This window comes from Lissotriton helveticus, chromosome 6 (assembly GCF_964261635.1).
Source record: "Lissotriton helveticus chromosome 6, aLisHel1.1, whole genome shotgun sequence".
NCBI classification, from domain to species: Eukaryota; Metazoa; Chordata; class Amphibia; order Caudata; family Salamandridae; genus Lissotriton; species Lissotriton helveticus.
The window spans coordinates 1,258,176,226-1,258,192,999 of NC_136067.1; the positions used below are offsets into that span (position 1 = coordinate 1,258,176,226).

The 16,774-nt window shown below is 48.3% G+C and overlaps 1 protein-coding gene and 1 non-coding gene across 2 annotated transcripts in view; both read right to left on the reverse strand.

The window, feature by feature from the left end:
* Positions 1 to 16,774, reverse strand: part of TCP1 (t-complex 1) — a 175,772-nt gene that overhangs the window by 117,556 nt on the left and 41,442 nt on the right. The window contains exon 3 of the mRNA XM_078648976.1: positions 62 to 190. Coding sequence (XP_078505102.1) covers positions 62 to 190 — 129 coding nt within the window. The remainder of the gene's footprint in view (positions 1 to 61; positions 191 to 16,774) is intronic.
* Positions 6,331 to 6,467, reverse strand: LOC144765454 (small nucleolar RNA SNORA29). The gene has a single exon (XR_013597440.1). It is a non-coding gene; the product is annotated as a small nucleolar RNA SNORA29 (small nucleolar RNA).

Sequence of the window (16,774 nt, forward strand, 5' to 3'; positions counted from 1 at the left end):
ACAGTATATGATGCACAGGTAACCACATGGAAATTTTGTAACGTAGGCAATAATTACTTACAACCGAAGTGGTGCCATCCCCAACTTCATTATCCTGCAGATCTGCCAGCTCACAAAGAACCTTGGCAGCGGGGTGTTCAACTTCCAACAACTTCAGTATAGTTGCACCATCATTAGTAATTGTTACGTCCTTAATAGGAAACAAAACAGAAAGGCAAAGACTTTTCCAAGTTGCATCAGACTTAAAAAACAGACAATAGAACGGACTAAAAATCAGTGACTAAAATCTGGGAGGAAAGCATGCTGTCATGGATAAGAACAGTGGGAAGGATAAGCTGGTTAATAAAATGAAGCTCAAAGCTAGATCGAATTACCAAACAGGCTTGGCTGAACCAGGCAGCCTTTAATGAACGTTTTTCCTACATAATTTCATGCATGTATGGTAAGTTTATTCACCACTCAGAGCCATTTACTCATCCTCACAATCGAATACAAGAAAAAGCTGGATGCTTCAGAAAAGATTTAGTATTAATTAGAAATCAACCTGCTTCCTACTCCGGTCATACAAAATGCTTAAAAGCAATCAGTGTTTATTATGCTGCATTGAAAAAAGGCAATAGTACGGTCCTTGGCAAGTCAGATAAATCGGCATAAATTAGTACAAACAAGTGTGGAACTTAATATAGCTCAAGCCAACATATACCAGTTTTGTGACATAGAAAGTTGTACATCCTATTTTAGCCAAGTTTGTTATTTTTCCAAAGCATCCCATGGAGATTTGTATGGGTCTAACTATGTGGAATCTCTATAAGCAAGTTCTAGAGAGGAAAAATCTGTTAACCCATTTGTGTCAGTATATATTATGTGACAATCTTATTAAATAGGCACCCAATTAACAAGTAAGGCAAACTTGAACCTTCAAAATGCATTAAATTAGGGTTTTCAATTGCCATTCGCAATGGCGCAAGAGAACATAGATCAACATTAGCCTGTTTAATCAGTGGACATCCCACTACGACTTTTTTTTAAAAACCCCATCACCATTTTAAAAACATTTGCGTTATACAGAATCTTTGACCTAGGCCAGATGTATGCATACGCACTGAAAAGTCTGGCAGCTTCCCCAACAATTATAATAAACAGCAAGCATTGGCAAAGCAAATAGCTTTTGCATAGGCAAAACCTATTGACTTTGCCAATATGTTTTAGCAATGTTGTACACCAGAGTGGCTGCAGTTCAGCATGGTTAAAAGATAGTAGAGTAAAGGAGTTCCATTGAGGAGTGTTATGGAATGGTGTACAGCAGAGTTGAGTGCCATGGAGCAGTGTACAGTGTTCTGGAGGGTGCACAGTGTCAGGGCGTAAAGTTGAGTAGCATAGAATGGAGCGGTGTCAGAGCCGAGTGGAATAGTGTGTTGCGGGGGGTGTAGACTGGAGTTGCACAGAGTGTTACAGAATAGTGGAGTGGCGTACAGGATGTTGCGTAGAGTAGTGTGTTATCGGTAGGGCAAGGGCAGGGACCAATGGGTCCCTGTCCTGGGGTGAGTACACCCCCAAGCCTGCTCGTCTCTTGTCGAGTGGGGCAGGAGCCTAGCTGGGATTGGGCAGGACTCCATCTACAAGATGGCCGGAGCCTGGGGTCGTGCTTCACCTCACCTCCTCCATCTGAGGGGTGGAGTTGGCACAGGTTGGCACACCCCCCTTCCGGACATAGTTTTTCCCGCCATATTGGGGGTAGGACTGGTGGGGGGCTGGTTGCTGGGTACAGCAAATGGTCTGGAGAAGCTCTCAGAGGCGGTATGCCTTTGAAGCTTCCCCCTGTCCATCCTGGGGGAGGAGACATAGCACCTCGCCCAGGATGTGCTTTGTTGCAGACACAGGAGAGCGGGGGGGGCTCTCCACCCAGGGGTCCAGCAACATGTCTGCTGGGTGGCAGCCTCTGCAGCCACTCAGCCCAGACGTGCATTGTACGTTCGGGTTTGAGGGCATCTCTGAGATGCCCTCTCGTGGATGTTACATTAAATCCCACGCTGGAATCAGTGCAGGTTTAATGTGCTGAGAAGTTTGATACCAAACTGGTCAGTCTTCAGTGTAGCCATTATGGTGCAGTGGAGTTCGTAATGACGACCTCCCAGCACCATATACTCTTAAATGGCATCACTGCATTTACAGTGCCCAGGAATGGTCCTGGGTACTGTAGGGGCACAGGGCTCATGCACCTGTGCCCTGCCCTCTGGCATAGGGCACCCAGCTAGAGGGGTGACTGGTATGCCAGGGCAGTGGGTGCTGTGGGCATGGCACACAGGGATGTGTGCCATGTCTACTTCAGTTCTGTACCTATGCACTCAGCCTGCAAAGGCAGTGTGTGGGTACCAGGGTACAGGGCCCCTGAGAGTGGCACAATCAGTGCTGCAGCGCTCAGGGGTCTTCTCTAGTCCCCATGCCCTGGGTACCTAGGGTACCATTTACTAGGGGTTGACAGGGGTCAGAGATGCTAATTGGGTATTTTGTTTCAGGATAGCTTTTAGGGAAGGAACACAGGCCCTGGGTACCTGATTGGCAGGGACCCAGGGCACACTCAGTCAAAGCACATCAGCAGTTCAGAAAAAAGTGGAGGCATACCAAGGCAAGAAAGATGGCACTCTCAGTTTCTCATAGTGACTAATATCCACCACTCAAATTGCTTTCATATTTCACTACACTAATCTTTCATGGGTTCCGGAGTAGCGTGCTACTCGCCGAAAAAGCGATTCAACGCCTCGTTAGGGGATGTAAGCGCTATATAATGCAATTACCATACATTAGTGGAGTGGCATAGAGGAGGTTGTGTGGAGATTCGTAGAATGGCATAGAGAGTTGAGAAGCATAGAGTGCAGTAGAGTGTCAGTGGAGGGCTGTGCTGTAGAGTGGAGCGCAGTAGAGTGAGTTAGAGTTAACCCCTTCGGCGCTCATGACGAGCTGAGCTCGTCACGAGTCGTGCCGCTCGTACGCTGATGACGAGCTCAGCTCGTCACGTAACGCGGCTTTTAAAAAAAAGCCGCGTAGCGCAAAAATAGCCGCCGCATGCATGCGGTTAAGTGGCGTAAAGTACAGTGGTGTAGAGTAAATTGGCGTAGATTAGTGCAGATCAGAGTACATTGGCACAGAGTAGACAGTAGTGACGTGGAGTACAGTGCTGCAGAGTAGAGTGCAGTGACAGTAATGTATAGTGATGTGGCGTATAGTGGCACATAGTAGAATGTTGTAGAGTGCAATGGCGTAAAGTGCAGTGGTGCAAAGTAGTAGGTGCAGGGACATAGGGTGCATTGGTTTTGAGTGCAGTGGTTAAGAGCACAGTGGCATAGCGTAGACTGTGGCGTAGAGTGCAGTGGCATAGACTAGACTTTCATTCAGAGTAGGGTATAGTACAGTGGTGCAGGGCAGAGTACATGGAATAGGGTAGCGTGGTGCAGAGTGGCACAGCATTGATTGCACTGTCGTCAAGTAGAGTGCAAAAAGAACAATTGATGGACAGAATGTTTAACAATGTCAAACATTCAACCCAGTTCAGAGATATGGGCCTAAATACTTCGTTTTTGTGCTCTCCATTCCAGTTTAGACCCAGCCATATGCACATCAGTCTTAACCATGTTCCTCATGGGAACTGGCCAGCCCGAACTGCCAGGCCAGGTCCTCTCTGGACTGGAAACAAGGACCCTGGGACCAGTTTGGGGGTTTTACCCCTCATCAGTCAGGCTAGCTTGACTCCAGTGGCATGGAAAGCACAGGACCCATGTCTGGGCAAGCTCGTCCCACTCAGGGTGACTAATGCAAAAAGAACAGTAGAGTAGAGTGCAGTGTTGCAGGGCGCCTAGACTGGGGCCGAAGAGCAGAGCGCAGTGGCCTAGACTGGGGCCGAAGCGCAGAGCGCAGGGGCCTAGACTGGGGCCGAAGCGCAGGGGCCTAGACTGGGGCCGAAGCGCAGAGCGCAGGGGCCTAGACTGGGGCCGAAGCGCAGGGGCCTAGACTGGGGCCGAAGCGCAGGGGCCTAGACTGGGGCCGAAGCGCAGGGGCCTAGACTGGGGCCGAAGCGCAGGGGCCTAGACTGGGGCCGAAGCGCAGGGGCCTAGACTGGGGCCGAAGCGCAGGGGCCTAGACTGGGGCCGAAGCGCAGGGGCCTAGACTGGGGCCGAAGCGCAGGGGCCTAGACTGGGGCCGAAGCGCAGGGGCCTAGACTGGGGCCGAAGCGCAGGGGCCTAGACTGGGGCCGAAGCGCAGGGGCCTAGACTGGGGCCGAAGCGCAGGGGCCTAGACTGGGGCCGAAGCGCAGGGGCCTAGACTGGGGCCGAAGCGCAGGGGCCTAGACTGGGGCCGAAGCGCAGGGGCCTAGACTGGGGCCGAAGCGCAGGGGCCTAGACTGGGGCCGAAGCGCAGGGGCCTAGACTGGGGCCGAAGCGCAGGGGCCTAGACTGGGGCCGAAGCGCAGGGGCCTAGACTGGGGCCGAAGCGCAGGGGCCTAGACTAGCGCAGAGCGCAGGGGCCTAGACTGGGGCCGGAGCGCAGAGCGCAGGGGCCTAGACTGGGGCCGGAGCGCAGGGGCCTAGACTGGGGCCGGAGCTCAGAGCGCAGGGGCCTAGACTGGGGCCGAAGCGCAGAGGCCTAGACTGGGGCCGAAGCGCAGAGCGCAGGGGCCTAGACTGGGGCCGAAGCGCAGAGCGCAGGGGCCGAAGAGCAGAGCGCAGGGGCCGAAGAGCAGAGCGCAGGGGCCTAGACTGGGGCCGAAGAGCAGAGCGCAGGGGCCTAGACTGGGGCCGAAGAGCAGAGCGCAGGGGCCTAGACTGGGGCCGAAGAGCAGAGCGCAGGGGCCTAGACTGGGGCCGAAGAGCAGAGCGCAGGGGCCTAGACTGGGGCCGAAGAGCAGAGCGCAGGGGCCTAGACTGGGGCCGAAGAGCAGGGGCCTAGACTGGGGCCGAAGCGCTGAGCGCGGGGGGACTAATCTCCCTGTAAAAGACAGCCTGGGGTCGGACACATCTCTTCCCTACATAGTGCGACACACAGCCGGTATATGGCAGCGGTTTGTCGAGAAAGTCTTACGAAAAGCACCCGAGATATTGGCCCTCTTCATAGACATGGGGCAATACATGTCCTTTCAACCTTGGAGGGAGGGTGGATGCCAAGTTTGCTGAATTTATTCCCCAACGAGACAGTTATCACTTACAAATAGGTGGAATAGAACTTTGGCCTTGGACAGGGCCAATTCCTACACTTTCGGGGAATTCAGCATGTGGAAAAAAATCACCTAGCCACAGTTCCTGGACATTCCACCCCGACGCACACACTAGATATCCTACTCACATGTGGTACAGGTCACAAATTGATTTCGCTCCTCTACAAAGCTATGAAACAGGATTCTATCCCCAGTGCCGCCATCTCTGGCTGCCGGGGAGAAGGATCTCGCTGTCCAGCTGAAAGAGAAACAATGGGCACGCAAATGAGAAAGCGGGCTTTTTACATTTGGCATGGGATTGTCCAATGGTTAGGCAGTTTTGGGTGGGGGGTGGTGGGAAGCATTGTTGCAGTCACAGGCCTTCAGATGAAGCTTGAACCCTTGAATGGTTTACTTGCCTTAGTCCGGAAGCCCAAGAAACTGCCATATAAGTTCCTACAATTAATGTTAGTGCTCACTAGGCGCAGGGTAGCTATAACTTGGATGGGGCAGAGGGGCCCAGAAGTGCCCATCTGGCTTAAAGAGGTCAGAGTGTGATCCCTGGCTGAAGAAGCCCTCATGAAACTCACCCGAAGAGAAGAGAAGCTTCAAGAAGACCTAATGCTGTGGCGTGACATGTGCACCTCTGGGTTGGCGGAGAGGTAGCCTTCCTCGCAGGATACAACTGACAGCGAGGAGAGTGGGTTAGATGTAGACAGTTGGTCTACCCTTAACAAGGAGCGAGAGAGACCCCGGTAATATCCACACTGGAAGTCAGTGGCATGCCCATGCTCCATCACCGTAATAAGCTTGCGAATGATTATATTTCCCCCATTGTACCTTTCTTCCCCCAATGCTACCTTCTGTACTATGTGCCATTAATAATGTCAACGGTATGCCTACATACACAGTATTGATGCCAGTTTGTTTTTTGTATTTGCAAAATGTTACCTGAAAAATAAAGTTTAAAAGAAAAAGCTGAAAAAATTAAAAGGCAGAACGCAAGTTCCAAGAAGCTGCTAAAAATGGTGACATACTGTTCCCAGTTCACCTTCCACTTCGGGCAATCTTGTCAAATAAAATTGTACTCTAGCCATCATATCTGGTGGGGTAAAGATTTACGAAATAACAAAATAATTTTTCCTTAATACTTGCTTAGCCATTACATATAGGAGAGACAGTCAACATCCATCATCTCCTTAAGACTCTGGCAGCTTTGCTCTATCCCAATAGCATAGACACTTATTCAGTAAGTCGAAGGAAGCGTTACGAAAATAGGACATGCTATTTTCTCAGAAATCAATTAAGTCAAAAGATGAAATAATTTTAAACAGGGTAATAACATTAATGTAAACTATTAGTTCTAAAGGAAAACAGCCATTACAACGCTGCAAATACCACGCAATGCCTTTACCATGTAGGTCTTTACAACGAAACGGTAAATATGTACCAGGTAAGGATAGATAGGGGAATCACTTAATACACACTTGTCATTGTGTTGCTTTGTGTGGTAAAGGCATTAGTTGTAATATCATACATACTTTCTAGAGCTTTTAGCTAAAATTGATAAACAGTGTACTTTAATTCAAATTTCCATTGAACAAGATGAAAGGAAATAGGAGTGATATTTTGAAACCTTGTCAACAGTTGTTAGAGTTTGAGCTATTGGCATTGTAAATGGCAATGCCTTTTATTTACGTGTTTGTTTTAAAAAATAAATAAAAGGCATTGTCATTTACAATGCCAATAGGTTAAACTCTCGCAAATGCGAGACCTATTGCTTTGCAAATGCTTGTTTATGAAGGAAGCTGGAAAAAGTTCCCATTTTAATTCAGATCTTAAAACATCACTCAAATATCCTGAGCCCATAATTTGTCCTTTTGTTTATTTAGATGTAGGAATAGCCTCAGATAAATTCCATGAACAACTGACTAGTTGTTTGCTAGACCCTGACACTCTGTTAGTGTCATGCTTTATCATCAACACTTATCTTGGTCTTAAAAGACCAGAATGGGCTCGACCATAATCCAGGGAAAATGTATAGATATTGTGGAACGGAGAGTGAGAGAGAATATACTGTTTTGAGATACCCTGGTATCCCTTTATTAGTGGGTCTCACAGCAAGATTAAAAGTGAAAAGCATATATTTTTTTTTATAAGAAAATGAGTACCCTTACACCTATCTCGTGGTCGTGTTTCAGCCTGTACACAGTGGCCTTAAAAGGGTCCTAGCCTTTCATCAGGATATCTAAACAAGCGTACAGCAATACATGAAAAATAATGGGATAAATCTTGGAGCACCCCCTTTACGCTTCCCAAAACATGAAAATCAAATATATACAAGTTAATGTATCACACAGTGCCTATACGACTCCCTGCATGATTAGCAAATTAAATGGCATTGGAAAGGTTTTGCCCCTGGTGAATATATATTATGGAAATGCCGGCAGGTGGATAATTTTTGGTGGAAAGTCACAGAAATTCTTGGGAATGTGGTGGGTCACACAGACCTATATACAATGAAGAATAGTGTTTTACGCGTTATTTGTGCCCCAAGGGGAAAATCAGGGAACTAAATTCCTAGGCCTGGCATTATTATCAACAAAAAGAACAATCACAATGAGCTGGAAATGGAATGTGGGTAAATGGCGTAGAGCAGTAAAACAGGGTATGGGGCAAAAGTCAGGCTCTTCACAGGAAAGAAAAGAGGGCTGAGGAAGCACCAGAAAGTAGTCGAATGGGATGACTAAGCTACATTTAAAGGATAATTAAGACTGACGACAGATGTGGCCCAATGGCATATTCCTCATAGCGCACTGAGAAAGAATGATGGATATGTAGTATATGAAAAGATAGACTGGGCAGACCACAAGTGAGAGGGTATACATATATATTAATGAAACCTCCAAGTAGGGAGAATGTAAATAGAACACCCTTAAAACACACGCCACTACACGAGAGACGATACATGGCACTAAAGAGGCCCACACCGAAACTTCTCTGGGGTATATGTTGGTGCTTTAGGTCGTCAAGGGGAAGACAATAGCAACATGTAAAAGAGTCTCTGATAAGAAAGGGGAACCCTCGGAGTTGAGAGTGGAATTAGCCCTCAGAAGCTAACTCATGGGAGAAGCTTGGGACGGGAGGGAAGGCTACGAGAGGGAATTAGATACCCTGGGGAACAAATGTGTGTCACTGCTTATATAACAAAGCATGCTATTGTACATGAATGAAAATTGTAAACGCCTACTTTGCATGCTTGCACTACTGCAATAACATTTCTAAAACAACGGAACTGCATTTTTTAAATAAGATGGGTGAAAGGCTGCCTCTTGACCCCACCGATATTCGACCCTAAAACATACACTTTTGTACAGTTTCTGGAGCAGTTTTTATTCATTCACGCGCTCTAGTATCTCCCTATTTCTAGTCTGCTGTACCTGCGTGCGTGTTCAGAACTTACACCTCAGCAGGCAGCCTCTCACTTTACCCCTATTCCATGCTGTGATGCGTTCCCGGGTATTGCATGAACCGTTCTGATAAATATATTTATTAATAGTAAAACTTGTTTATATAAGTGATGCAACACTTTGAAATTTATATAGTTGCACGAGCGCTTTCTTCGCTTTGGAACATTCGCTTTTACCGGGTTATTCTTAAAGTAAGATCGGTTCGCATCGCGATTCAGGATCGCTTCTTCGCACAGCGGGAGTACTGCTTGGCAGAGTTACAGGAGAATCACAGACATTAAATCACCCCAAAAGTAATACAGTCATAGGAAACACTATGGCAGCAACTTGAGATGAACTGGCAGCTCTCCTGAATCCCACAGGGGCAAGTGAAATCCAGAACAAATGTAGTGTTGGTCTGAATAAGAGCAATTATTAGAGGCAGAGCTCCAAAGCAAGTTAGAAGACAAACACAATAATTACAAAATACTATTTATTGGCTTGCTTAGGATGTTTGAGGTGAACGTTCATCAGCTTGCCACACAACACTTGAATGGTCCCTAATCTGCGTTTTAATTAATAGACTAATCTACCACAACAGAACGCACTACAATTTCGTTTACTCATGGGCAGCTAAAGTTATAAAAAAACAAGTGTAAACGGCTGTGCCAAGCAGGAATAGTTGGTACAAAACACTGGATAGGAGCTACTGAGTGAAGTGAGGGAATTTGCTTTTCTCCATCACAGCCACAGAGGGTATCTAGAGACAGTGTATGAATCCCTGAAGATCCATTGCACACCTCTCTGGAACACCGTAGGCCTCCAGCCTACGGTGGAAACATAGTTGCGTGCTTTGGCACCTACAGGCAGCATTAGGCTATACCAAACAAAGCTGCAGTTTTTGCTCTGTGCGTAGTCATCACAATTAAAATGTAATTCTAACAAAATCTACTACACAATATTTTTTTTTTTTTTAAATAACTTAACGGACTTAAAATAAGTTAACAGTGTGCCTCGATGTGTAGTGTGCCTCAAGGAGTGCAGAGCACGCCTCAAGGAGTGTAGAGTGCCTCAATGTACACAGCGCCTCAGTTTTCCCGTAGTGTTCACTTCGATTGGCCGAGGTCCCTCTATGAAGCTATTATTACTGCTCAGGCAGCATGCACCCTTTTAAGAGAAAGGAGGGTTGTCCTAGAAAATGCGACCACCAAGTAGCAACGGTTTCTTTTACTCGTTTTTAAACGCGGAAGAGATCGGTTCCTGCAGATCGGCTGCACGGGTGTTCCTTGAGGGGGATAGAAATACTTGACACACCCAGACAGCAACTGTGTATGAGTCACAAACATGCTTCAGCGAACTCAGGACGAGCCGAACAGCCTTGTGGATTTTCAAAGCTGCATCTCGATTTACACAGAGCGGCTTACAAGTTTCCATCCACTCTACGAGTCTATGGAGTGTTTAAGGATACAGAGAAACCGAAAACATTCTCTACTTTACAATCATGTGGAACTCAAATACTCTACATTAGTTTGTAATTTGTCCGTGAAGTTGTTCAAATCACAGGTCAGGGAGAATGCAAAGAGGCTAAATGCTTCTTATCAGGCTCGCCAAAAAGACACAGAAAAGCGTGCGAGACTTCACGGATGTGAGCGTTTGTGTGTACACAGATAGCAGCTCTGTGTTGAAGTCACTGCTAACGATCAAGGTGCTGCCAACCCTTCCGAAACTCACCCAACTGATAACGTGCCACTTGCCAACTCAAGTAGCCTCTAAGGGTGTTCAGGGTCAATCATTTCTACCTCCACTATGGGGCGTGTCTTTTCGGACACGACAGGCTAAAGTAATAAGGATTCAAGTTAGGATTGGGTCCGCAAACGAGGTTTGAACCGCAAGCGTCCTTTCATTGGCGGACACCTTTAGCACGACTGTATGACCGGTTGCTCCCTTCCGAGAGTGCGCAAACTGTCCCGCTGGGCAGAAAACGGGACGTTCAGTCTGGGGAGAAAAGCGGAGGGGGCTCGAGGCACATTGCTGGTGCCTGCCACCGCCGCCTACCAAGCCTGTGCAGCCGCCACCACCGCAGGACGAGAGGAGCCAGAGAGACCCAGTGAGTGGGGTGGGTGCAGGTGCACGCGTGAGCGGTGTGGTGTGTGCGACCCGGTGGGTGGGGGGGGGGGGGCTGTGTGTGCGCGTGAGCCTGTGAGGGGGGGGGGGGGGGGTGCGTCCGTGAGTGGGGTGTGTGAGCCCGTGAGTGGGGTGGATTTGTGCGTGCGCATGCGTGTTTGTTATCTGCTTCCTGGCAATGTGGGACAGGAGACGTGCGCGCTCACATGGGGGAATCTCCTGCGTGTGCACATCCCCTGTCTCAGATTCCCAGGAAGTGGCCGACAATAGATACTTCGCTGGACGCAATGCTTCGCATTGCTACACCAGCTCGACCTAAAAACTGGTTCCTTTGTTAATAAAGAAGCTATACTCCAGGGGTAAGCAAAACAAGCATTTGCAATGCAATAGGTCTCGCAATAATTTAGTTTGAGCTATTGGCATTGCTAAATTTTGCAACACCAATTGCAACAAAAGTCTAGAAATTGAAGGCCAAAAAAATGTGCATTTATTTTTGTAGCAATGGTGGCATGCTGCGCTTTAGATGAATATGTTTCAAAGTAAAGTGCGCCATTTTGCGATTGATGTGTGCACTGATGGCTGGTGGTGTGTGTGCCTGTAGAAATTGGAGTGAGTGAGTGAGTGAGTGAGTGTCTGGAAGCCTGCACTGAAGGCTGGTGGTGTGTGTGCCTGGTGGAAAAAAGTGTGCACCGACACGTTTAAAAGTAAAGTGCGCCATACTGCGATTGCTACAAGTTAATTGTGGATGCGTTAACAATTGATGCGTGCACTGATGGCTGGTTGTGTGTGCCTGTAGAAATTGTGCACTGGTGGTGTGTGCCTGGTGAAAGTGTGCACTGACAGCTGGTGGTGTGTGCCTGGTGAAAGCGTGCACTGACAGCTGGTGGTGTGTGCCTGGTGAAAGCGTGCACTGACAGCTGGTGGTGTGTGCCTGGTGAAAGCGTGCACTGACAGCTGGTGGTGTGTGTCCCTGGTGAAAGCGTGCACTGACAGCTGGTGGTGTGTGTGCCTGGTGGAAGCGTGCACTGACGGCCGGTGGTGTGTGTGCCTGGTGGCAAAGCGTGCACTGACGGCTGGTGGTGTGTGTCCCACAGGCGCTAATTGCCTTGTTGGTGCTAGTGTAGTGCAGTGAGGGGCAAAGATGCTCAAAGGGTGGTTAAATAGCAATTGTAGTGTCAGTAGAGGATGGTTCTCAGGCTAATTCAGGCTGCAGCATTTACTTTACATTACACTACCATCAACTCCTAAGACAAGCAGCAATACTGCACGCTAACAGGAGTGTAGCGCCATTCTGTGCCAACTGGGCACACAACGCAAGGGTTAGCTCCCCTTCCTCCAGTACAGGGCGCTAACTCTGCTGCAGCAGCAACACAACGCGCTAACAGGAGTGTAGCGCCATTCTGTATCAAGGAAGTACTCTCAACAAGAGGGTTAGCGCCAACACCCCCATCCTCCAACACCGCGCGCTATCAGGAGTGTAAAAATGCAGCTGTGTCCCCACAGGGTTTTCTTAAGACGAATGTTGGCACCCCCTGGTCTAATGGCACGAGCGATTTTATGGCCTCACTCGACTTGGCTCCTAGAGAAAGGAGAGCCAACCACACACTCCAGTGCCAGCGTGAACACCTCCAAGCCTCAATAGCGCCCTCTAAACGTCACCGACTAACAAGACCGGTAGCGCCTCCGTGTTCCAATAGCAGACTGATGTAAGCGCTAGCACCACTGCCTCCCCAATCTCGCACTGTGAACACAATTATTACCCGTCCCTGCTCGGATTTTGCATACTGAGGTAAGCAGGAGGCCACTGTGATCCAATACCGCGCGTGTGCCAACCCCACCCCCTCTGAGTGAGAACACTGAAGGGCACGGGTGAGAGGAAGAATGGAGACATCTCCAGGCGCTATTCACTGCTGGCTAGGAAGGGGGCCTTCTAAAGTTTGGCAAAGTAGAATCCTAGTGCGAAAGGCCCCTTTCAAGCCAGGCACCAACGTCAAAAGCTGGTGCTCACAAAACATTCACATATTTCTTATTAAGCCCTGCACACACCGGCATCAGAACACCAATCTATTCAGAAAGTCATACGCTTCCATGTCCATTCCTTTAAACACCACCCACGCCGTGATACTGGAAGCTGACTGGTTCGCTTTAATGCCTAAGATGGCTAATAATTTGAATACTCAAGAATTAACATGGGCATGGCCAACAAGAGCCGTCGATTCTTCTAGGGTCGGTAAACTAGGTACCATGACACGCGCAGTATGCAAAGCGATAATTATTAAAACAAGCAGGAAGCAGCCTCATTCTCTTGTGGTTCGTAGCCAGCCAGAGCAAGCATCGTCCTGAGATCAGCAGACGCAGAGTTGGTGGAGTCAGTGTTGTTGTGGAAACAGCCAAAGAATGAAAGATTGCAAGATAAAACAAGAAGTAAGCGCTTCGCCGTGAAATGGATCCAAAAAAACAAAAGCCTGCGAGTGGTGCACACGCGCCACTGCAAGGCATATGTCTTCAATTATCGCGCCTGTGTCTGGCCCCGATAATTGAAGACATGGGCTTTGGTTCGCTGGAGCGACCGCGTTTGGCCTGTTGCGTGTTCTGTTAAAAAACAGCACGCACACAAAGCCTAATCAAATTGGACCTAGGAAATGCACGAGCTCTGTGGAATTTCAAGGTCCAAAGCCAATAGTTCTTGGCAACTAAAGAGCTGTTGTCTGTGCCAATGTTTCTCATTGCCATTTTCAGACGTGGGTGGGGGATAACCTGCAGCAACGGGGAGAAGTGGTGATGTAGCAAGGGCAGACGGAACTGGGAGCATGATTCGCAGCAGTTGAGGTGGAAAGTAAAGTGATGGGAACAAAAGATAGATATATATATATATATATATACACACACATACACATACATACATGTATCTACACATACACACACACTTCTATAGAATCATACACACTTTACTCATGCACACAGAGGTATTCACACACCCAGGTGCAGCCACTTTGGTACAAACATTCATGCAAACACAAACCCAGTTACATGCTCAAAGATGGAGAAACAAACATTAAAAAAATTAGTTACAGCTCTTTTTTGGGCAGATGGGACCATCAAGCAACAATGACGGGGAGGACTCCAGGGGCAACAATGGAAAAAACACATTGACAAATACAAACCGCTATGGTGCTACCAGCTATTGTTTCGCCATAGCGCTTTTTAAGTCTGCAGTGAAGCCGAAATAGCTCTAAAGGAAAGGGCTGTGTTAAGTTTGCAAAGCAATTTCTTTTTTGGGAGGAGACCACAAAGTACATACAACAGGTCTCGGAGACAGCGCATGCGCACCGTCTAGATCAGAGACCTAAAAAGAGAAAGTACAGTTTACGTTTAAACAGTTTAATCAAATATCAGTAAATAAAGGTTAGTAGAACTTAAGAGATGTATACATGTGGGAATCTGCCCAATGTACGGTGCTCTGCAGTAAATAATGCCAGATCCATTCATCTGAAATGTGGACATTTATGTTGCCAATACTATGCAAGGACACAGTTCACTGAAGCCACCATGGATGACTAATGGACACTGCTATCAGTAGGGATGCTGCTCACTTGGCAGCCTCCACTCAAGAAGTTATAGTCCTCATTGTGTGGATAAGTTAGTGGCGCAAAGCCAATCCCCACTCTTTACCACTGCTGGTCAAATTGTACTCTCATTTGGTATCATGATTTGGGTAGGAAAATGGGACTTCAAGTAAGCATATTATGGTGTTCCACCAATATTCTGCTGACGTGGGCAAAAATGTAAGACAAGAAGACTCACCTGACCGTTATTTGATAAAAACTGCTCATTCTATATCTATCGTTTTTTTTTATTGTTTCTTTTTATTAAACAGTTCGGCCACATTACAGCAAATTTAGTACAGTCAGGCTGCCACCTCCAGTTCAAAGGCAAATCACTCATACAAATTAATTGACAGACTTTACATATGACAAATTGGGGGGTTTCAGGAGCCTCCGGTTCACGATGACAACTTGGCAGGGGACAAATATCACCCCTATAACTGTTCCACGCTCCCCAGACCCTACCCCACTTCCCGGGGCATCCTTTCGCTATTAAGACTGACTTTTCTCAAAACATGCACCAGTCTAGGTCCTCCTTCCACTTCCACACCCGGGGTGGTCGACTGGCTCCCCACAGTTGTGAGATTTCGCTAGAGTCACCCACTGTGTGGTATATGCGTTAAGATCCGAGGGTTCCCAGACATTCAATTGACACCTGCAAGCCTCCGGTTGTAGAGTCACCCCTAATACAGCCCGCAATATACCGCGGATATCTGCCCAAGTTCCAGAGTAGGTGCATAAACGTAGCTACCTCCCCACATCCCAGTCTGCACTCGTCACTCTCCGCCCATCCCATGCCTACCAGGCCCGGACCAGTGACAAACTGTGTAAGATTTTAAGCTGCACTAGCCACAGCCTGGCCGGAATAGCTACCGGGAAGGAGATCGGCACCTGCCAATCCTCATCGTCCAGCTCTAGACCGTCGCCCGTCCACTTCTCTCCAAGCCCCTGTAAAGGATCTTCCATGTTATTAATAAGCTTCGTATAAATGAGTGAAATTGTTTTTTCTGGGAGATTCCAGTCACGCACCCTATCCTCAATGGGGGAGGCCTCCGAGAGCGACATGCCCACCAGCACCAGAGTTAAAAGTGCATGGCGGATTTGCAGGTAGCGGAAATGTTCGGTATCGGCCAATTTATTGTGCTTGCATGCCGCAAATGAATGCATCGTGTCTTCTCCCCATACGTCCCTGATCCTGGATATGCCGATGATGTCCCAGTTATCAAACCCCTTAGTTTTCCAGAGGCTGCCCAATCTCTCTGAGTTCCTCAGTAGCGAGCGTCAGCTTATGTTCCCACTGCAGGTGCTTGGTCACCACGTGCCACACATGCACAGCGTGGGCCGTAGGCCCAGTCAGAGAGTATCTATGCGGCATCGCCTAAATCGCTCTAATGTAATCCCCGCGGGGGGAGTATACATCGCATAACCAGGGTAGTCTGGTTGCCCATAAATCCTATGGTTAATCATCTGGTAGACTAATTCCTCCGTCGTACCAGTTGAGAGCGAGTTTGGTGAGCGCAATACGTGGTCTACCTTCCCACAACAGCTGCCTCTGGAGACTCTCTCTATATCTTTGAAATAGGAAGCGGGCACAGGGTCCATCGAGTTTTGAAGCGCGTAAAGAAAGCGTGGGAGCGCCATGATTTCAAACAGGACTGCCCTACCCAACATCGACAAAAGGAGAGCTCTCAAGCGTGCGACATCTCTCTGGAGTCTTTGCAGGGGTGGATCAAGATTCCTTGCATATCGGAGCGCAGGGTAATATATATCCAGAGGTAACAGAACCCTTCAGGCACCACTTGAACCGGGCAACCTCTGGGTATCACTGGTGGCGCCCCACTTACAACAAAAACTACCGACTTAAGCCAATTTACGGTGAAACCGAATCTCTCCCATGAATCGCCAGCACATGCAATAGGCAACTCAAGGAGCCCCTGGGGTTGGTGAGGTATAGAAGGATATCGTCTGCATATAGCTACACCTTGTCCTCCCAGCCAGGAGACCATTTCATTCCATGGATTTCCTTGTCCTGCCTGATCCAGGCAGCCAGCGGCTCCACTGCCAGGGCAGACAGGAGTAGAGACAGGGGGGATCCCTGCCGGGTGCCCCTGCTGAGGGGAAAGTCGAGGGATTTGCAGTTACTGACCACCACCCGGGCTATCGGATCAGAGTACAAAGGCCGAATCCACCCACAATATTCCCCAAAGCCCAATTTGGCTAAGACTGGGAATAAGTAGGGCCATTCAGCCATATCAAAGGCCATCGTAGCATCCAACAACACTTACGGCCGGTTCCAGTATGGTGGACGCTCTTCCCAGCACACCGTGGAGTCTCCGCAGGTTAAGGGCTGTATTTCGGTTAGGCATACACCCAGATTGGTCGGGGTGAATCAGAGTAGTAATTACTTTAAT